We start from the raw sequence: 6,456 nt of genomic DNA on the forward strand, positions 1-6,456 counted from the left end.
GCGAGAAAGGGTCGTGGATCCATTTGAGCAGGGTTTTCCCATTACAGTTAATGGCCGTGTCGCCCCAGTGAGTGTGCCTGGAGTTGAAGTCGCCTCCAAAGACAAGGTAATTAGATTTCAACTAGAGATCGCTCAAGACTTTTAAGTCATGGCCCAGTTCTTCATTTCTAGATTGGCACCTAATATAAACGGAGACAATGAGAATTCGTTTATTGCCAGCCGTTTTAATGAAAGCCGCCGCGGCGGAACAGGTTAGCAGGTTGTCTATGGCGACTTCCTCGAATTCATAATCTTTTTTGATTAATAGGGCAGAGCCGGTGTTGTTATCGTCCCGGATGGTATTATATCCGGTGAAGTTCACGTTATGCCTGCTTTTAAGATGGGTCTCCGAAACGCAATAAATGTCTGCTTTCAGAGAGTCGATCAACACCTGGGCAGTGGCAAGTTTGGCGTGAGATACAAGGGACGCGGAGTTAAAAGTAACGATACTTAACTCCATACATTAAGAATAAGTTTAATGGCAGCGAATTGCCGTTGTTCATTCGTGCTGACTGAGGTGAGGGCTCCAACCAATTCACGGAATGCAGCCGGCTGGTTTGGGAGAGACTTTGTTGGAGGTGGAGGTGCAGGGTTCCACGCGGGGCAATGATTGTTTCATGGCTTCAGCGTAAGATATGCCTGGTTTGGCCAAACTTTGCGACAGTTGTGCTACTGCCTGTTTGGTCTGCTGTGCTTCTTTAGATTTGCGGACTTTGGCAGCTTCTTTTCGGGCCAGCATATCTTTATATGCTAAGCAACCGCGGAAGCTGGCGGGATGTCCGACTTTGCCACAGTTGCAGCATTGCGGCACCTCCGTTGAGGGGCGTGGGCAGTCGCCACGCGGATGTTTTGTGGTGCATTTAACACACCGATGTACAATTGTACAATGTTGAGCAACGTGCCCAAAATTTTGACAATTGAAACATTGAATCTGTTCCAACGGTCTTATTTTTTCTAAGGTAACCTTCTGGTGAAGAATGTATTTCACCTTGAAGGCGTCGTTGAGCTCTTGAGAGGGCTCGAAGGTCACTATAAAAAGTCCCGATTGAGACTTCATTGGGAGAGAAGGATTCTCCTCATGTAGAGCTTTGTCCTGATTTGTCAGGAAGTTGGCTACAGACCGGATTTTAAGCTGCGGATGCTCAGCTTTGAGCTCCGCCAGAATTTCTACAGCATCGGTTTCCCGATGTAATCCTCGAATAATGAGGGACTGCGTCCTCAGGGATTGAGGGGTGCTAGTTGTGGCGTTTAAGCCTTGCTCTTTGATGAGAGCGAATGCCGTGATCCTCGATGGATTCGGCGAAAATGAGGGTCTTATCCGCCCTCGTGTTCTTGAACGTTGCCTTTATCCCTTTTGTCTTAAGGGACTTTAGCAGAACAGGAACATTTAATGAATATCCGGTAATCACCGGTGTCTTTTGCTTCTTTGGCTTCTGAGCGGGGGTTGGGGTAATATTTGCCTGGGGAGTACTTTCACTAATCTTAACACTTTTGGCACTAACCTTACTCCTTTTTGACTTACGTCTTGTGACGAAGTTGAATGGGTCTTCATCCTCCGATGTTGCAACGGTGATGTTGCTCGTTACGGTTTTGTTGGCTCCAACGTTGTTGGCTTCAATGTTGCCGGCTACGATGTTGCTGGCTTCTAAGTTGGTCGGCTCTCCCGAGACATCTCCGGCGAAAGCAGACGCACATCCCACGATGTCGTCCACTTCAATGGGCTTGCAGGTTTTCCTTCTCCTGCTGTTTTTCACGTTCTGGTCTGAGCTCTGCCCGGAGCTCTGCGATCTCCTCCTTCAGCATTTTTATTATCTCGAGCAGATTTGCTCGATTCTCGTCTCCGGGGCTCGGGCCCCCTGTCTTCGCCCTCTTGGCGGACATTTTGTCCCCAAGCCCGTCCTGCGTGGATGTCAGGAATTCGGTTCACAAAAAGAAAACAGAAAAAAACAATCGCATGTAAATTATACTTTAATATACGGTGTCTCAATAATATTGTTTAATTGCTCTACAGAGCACTCCACTTAACACTTCCGTCACTTTTGTCACTTTTTAATTTTCCGTTCCTAGAACACTTGAATTGCTCCGCAACACGTCCGTTCACTACGAGATCTCGAAGCGAACTGATAAATCTAAAAATCAATCTTGTCTGCGTCTGATTGTCTCGAAGACTTTCCTTTTTGCTCAAAACTCTACTAGCTACTGGAAAATCGCCTTTTAGCTCTGGAACATGTCTACCTCGTCGTTTGGTGTTTAAAAATTTTATTAGCTCATTTCTATAGCTATAGCACTTATTCATATCAGGAAGGTTTTTATTCTTCAGTATTTGTAATGCGGAATAATACAGGTAAATTTTTTTTATTTCGGTCATAAAAAAATTATATGGAATTTTAAATAGTATAGAATTTGGATCAGTGATATCATTGAACACAACAATCTAATAATTGTTGAGATACTTTTGAAATTTGTACAGATCTAGTAAGCTACAGCCATTTATTTCACTCACATTTACATTTGCAAGTTTACAAAGTTTTTTAGCTGCCTTGCTTAAACTATTTTTTGCTATTTCACTATCCAAAACATAGCAAATACTTCTCGGAAGACAATGGACATCCCCTTCTTTGCCAACATCTACAACGCTAGTTTTTTTCAATAGGGCGTCAGCTTCACTTAGCATTTTTGGATTAATTCTATCCTTCCCGAATGGAAAATTGACGATATTTGCATCAATCTGTATAATATCGTCGGAAAGAAATGTTGAATTTGACTGATTAATGCTTGATATTAATGATAGAATGTGTTCGCCATTTAGCTCGCTTACAGGTCTTAAACTAGACCATATAGGTTTCTCGTACGGCGAGTTTGGCAATGAAATATACATTGAAATTTTACTACCCTCCTTAGAATTTTTCACGATTTCATTTATAACTTCGTTAAAGGTATTTCTAAGACCTTCCAAAATATTTTCCTCGGGATCTTTAAACTCATTCAGTCGGAAAACCATTTTTACTCCCATCACATTAAATTACTTGAAATTTGTGTGTTGTTTTTCTTTTAATCCTGAACCGACTTGATAATTTTGATTATTGCTATTTTAACACGATGATATGATGTTTCTCAAAAACTTTCTTCTCCTTAAAGTATTTTTATTTTTTTAACGTATACTGAATATTTAAATTTTACTTTAATTATGAAGGGCGATACAAAACAGATGGTAAGAAAATTAATGTGTTCACCGCCGCGGTTGGAAACAGAAGAGACCGGCTTATTTCCATGCGGTCCTTACTGTCCCAACCAACGGCATTTTTCCACCGCTAATTCTCCACTCCCTTGGTGCGTTCTAAAATGCGTGAGTGGAGAGTTCCGCGCCATCTACCCGTCCGCATCCGCAACATTCGAAATAAATTTCGAATGCTGCAGATCCTGCCGCGCCACACTATTACTACGCGCATTCGTAACAGTAGTAGCTACAGATATCGATGAAGTGGAAACTGCTGGTGTATTTGTACTATTGCTTATAGTTGAACAATCTGACAATTTTACACACTCATCTATAATTTTGAAAAATTTAAGGAAAACTACGTCATCCTGATTTATTTTAAACTCCTTGGAACATTCAAGAAGAATCTTGAAAAATGAATTCTTTTCTTGCACTGTTATTGAAACTTTTTGTTTCTCCAAGTAACTAATAACAGTGTTCATCACCTCAAAGCAAAACTCTTTACCCAAAGCAACAGAATTTTGTAAAAGCTGAATTAAATTAAAAGTGAAAGACATTTTTAGAAAATTTTATTTTACTGTATGCTTCTTTTATTTTTGTTTCTGTTTTCTCCTAATCTATACAATAATCTATACAATCCAGAGCAATAAAACAAGCTATATTAATTTCTTTTTTTTTTTCAAGCTGGGCATTTTTTTTTTTTTTTTTGGAGGGATCGATGTAATCGTCTCTCTTCTTTTAGCTTGTTTATTTTCTTTAGAATTTCTACTTTATTTCCCTTTTCGGCAATGGCTGCGACTCTGTACAAATCAGCCAGCTCACGCCTTATTCTATGGTGAAGACCGGCTCGAAGGGGCTTCTCCTTAGCCTCTGCAAAAGCAGCTGGTTGCGTTGGAGGCTTTTGCAGGTTCCTTGCCCGGTACTCCTCAATACAAATTGGCCTGGGACCCGCAGTTTTATCCTTGAGTGCTTCTTGGAGACTCATCTATATAAATAAATATTTTATATTTTTTTTTTTATTTTGAAAGAGCTGAAAAGCTCATTATCATTCAAATACCTTAGCTAATAAGCCAACGGTACTGTTTCTCTATTTTATTATTGGTTTTATCTGAATCTGAAATAAAGTTAGAAAACCTGTTAATAATTGTTAAATCAATTTAACGAAAGAGTCTTACCCACTGCTTCAAACTCATCGCGTTTTTGGCTGGTTTCTTCGACAAGTTCATCAGCAACAAGATCTTCGATCTCATCCTGACAAATCTCAAATTCATTACGAGCGATACCAATCTTGTCAAAACGCTGCTCTAATTCAATAATTTGTTGTTCTGTAATTTCTACATTATTATCAACATTTTGTTGGAACGTACTCAAATATGTTCGGAATTGCGTGACTCTTCTCTGCGCTGAACCACGTTTACGGTTGAGCTGTTCCATTTTTGAAAGACAAAAAAAATATTAAAAAGTATTAAGGTGAAAAACAAACACAAAAAAAAACTGGTCAATGAGTTTGCACAATAAGAGACTGACTATTGGAAATTTATACCAGGATGGGTTGGACTGGATAAAAAATGCGCAAAATGCCAAAAATGTACAAATTAGCACAAAATGGCTTACTTTCTAAAATTATATCAAAGCGGATAGCGCATTGCAATTCATGTCACCAATAAATGTGCAAATTTCACAATAATACACGTTCAGTGGCGTGTAGGAGGCGAAAAATAGGTGAAAATCGAATTAAGGAATTCGAATTTCAATAAAAGGCGCGTTCCCGATGTAAACAGAAGCAAAACACAACAACTGTATTTTACGGCAGGGTTGCAAGGCCTTTTCGCGAGTAAGGTTGGGATATAAATCGACTGTCGGTATTAATAACGTCGGGCAAACGCGCACTTCACATATGAAGAGGCTAGCAACAAACGAAGAAACTGAAAATATCACGAAAACAAGTCGGGAGACCGGAAGCTGGACGCTTCAGGTACGAAAGGTTTTGTGCATTTCTTAGTACGTAGCACGTAATATATGCATATACAATATTATGTGAGAATATCCACTTTCGGATGATATTGACATTTATAGCCTTGAATTTGCACAGAAGCGACAACTTTGACGTATTATAACTTTGTTAGCAATAGTGCGATTTCCACCAAACTTGGTAGCATCATGCCTTATGTTACACCCTATATTGTTGCGAAATTTCGTGGTCCTAGCATGAACTTAAGGGGGGTTTTGCAGCTAATTACTAAAAATTATAGTAATATACTATTATTAACTTTATTTGTGCAGATATCAGTGTGAAAGGTATTTCGGAGCCCAGGCACCATATAGTAGCAGCTTCTTGATTTTTTTCAGATTTTTCGGTTTGGTAGTTTCTGAGAATGGCCCCCGTAAAGGAATGGTCACTTTCAACCCCCCGCACTCCCCACCTTTCCGACAAATGTCAAAGCTAAGACCGTTTTTGAAAAGTACTAACCGAGACCTTTAATTTGATACCCCACATGACTATATTTGATGAAAAAAAAAATTACACCCCCCTTTTGCATGTATGGGGACCCCCCCTTAAATTCGACGTTAGAGGATGTAACTCACTGTATGCGTGAGCGTTCACAGTTCCCACCTTTCTACCAAATTTGGTGTCAATCGCTGTAACCGTTTCCGAGAAAAATGGGTGTGACGGACAGACAGACAGACAGACGGACAGACAGACAGACAGACGGTAAACCGATTTTAATAAGGTTTTGTGTTTACACAAAACCTTAAAAAGAAACAAAGCATAAATGCTGGCACAAAACAGCGAAAGGGAAAAGAGGTAATGGAAAACACGGAATGCACCCGATCAACCGAAATCCGACTGACCTGGCTGCGCTGCTCGCGCTCTCTCTCACTCTCTGTCTCGTTGCCTCCAGTGTCGTCTCGCTCGCTGCGGCTGGAAAGGATGGCGGGTTCTGCGGGGCTGACGACTGCGGGCCTTGCGAGTGGTGCGACGGGTTGCTTGAGGCCGCTCGGATAGATAAGATGGCGGGCGCTGCGGGCCCTACGCGTGGCGTGGCGTGTTACTTGAGGTTGCTTGGCCGGACACGTCGTCCCCTGGGCTCGGCTGCCATTCTCCAGTGGCTCGGGATTTTGGTTTGGCTGCCTCAGAATGGTCCCCGATGACGCTGGCGTGCGCTCGCTGATGCTCGTGCGTCAGGTTTGGCAGGTCG

General features: G+C 41.4%; 1 protein-coding gene across 1 annotated transcript; it reads right to left on the bottom strand.

Annotated features, from left to right (window-relative positions):
- Positions 1-3,740: 3,740 nt before the first annotated feature.
- On the bottom strand, positions 3,741-4,690 carry LOC119654117. Its single transcript, XM_038059280.1, has 3 exons — positions 4,436-4,690; positions 4,314-4,343; positions 3,741-4,241 (listed from the first exon to the last, which is right to left on the bottom strand). Exons 1-3 carry the CDS (start codon positions 4,688-4,690, stop codon positions 3,936-3,938), a joined length of 591 nt encoding a protein of 196 aa, XP_037915208.1. The 3' UTR covers positions 3,741-3,935.
- Between the last annotated feature and the right edge of the window lie 1,766 nt (positions 4,691-6,456).

Source organism: Hermetia illucens, chromosome 4 (genome assembly GCF_905115235.1).
Source record: "Hermetia illucens chromosome 4, iHerIll2.2.curated.20191125, whole genome shotgun sequence".
Taxonomy (NCBI): Eukaryota; Metazoa; Arthropoda; class Insecta; order Diptera; family Stratiomyidae; genus Hermetia; species Hermetia illucens.

Bases quoted from the DNA above. Each gene is read 5' to 3' on its own strand.
- LOC119654117 (XM_038059280.1), bottom strand. From the start codon at position 4,690: ATGGAACAGCTCAACCGTAAACGTGGTTCAGCGCAGAGAAGAGTCACG. The intron at 4,344-4,435 runs GTGGGTAAGACT...ATAATAAAATAG, and splicing joins AACGCGATGAGTTTGAAGCA to AGAAACAGTACCGTTGGCTT. The intron at 4,242-4,313 runs GTATTTGAATGA...TTATTTATATAG, and splicing joins CCGTTGGCTTATTAGCTAAG to ATGAGTCTCCAAGAAGCACT.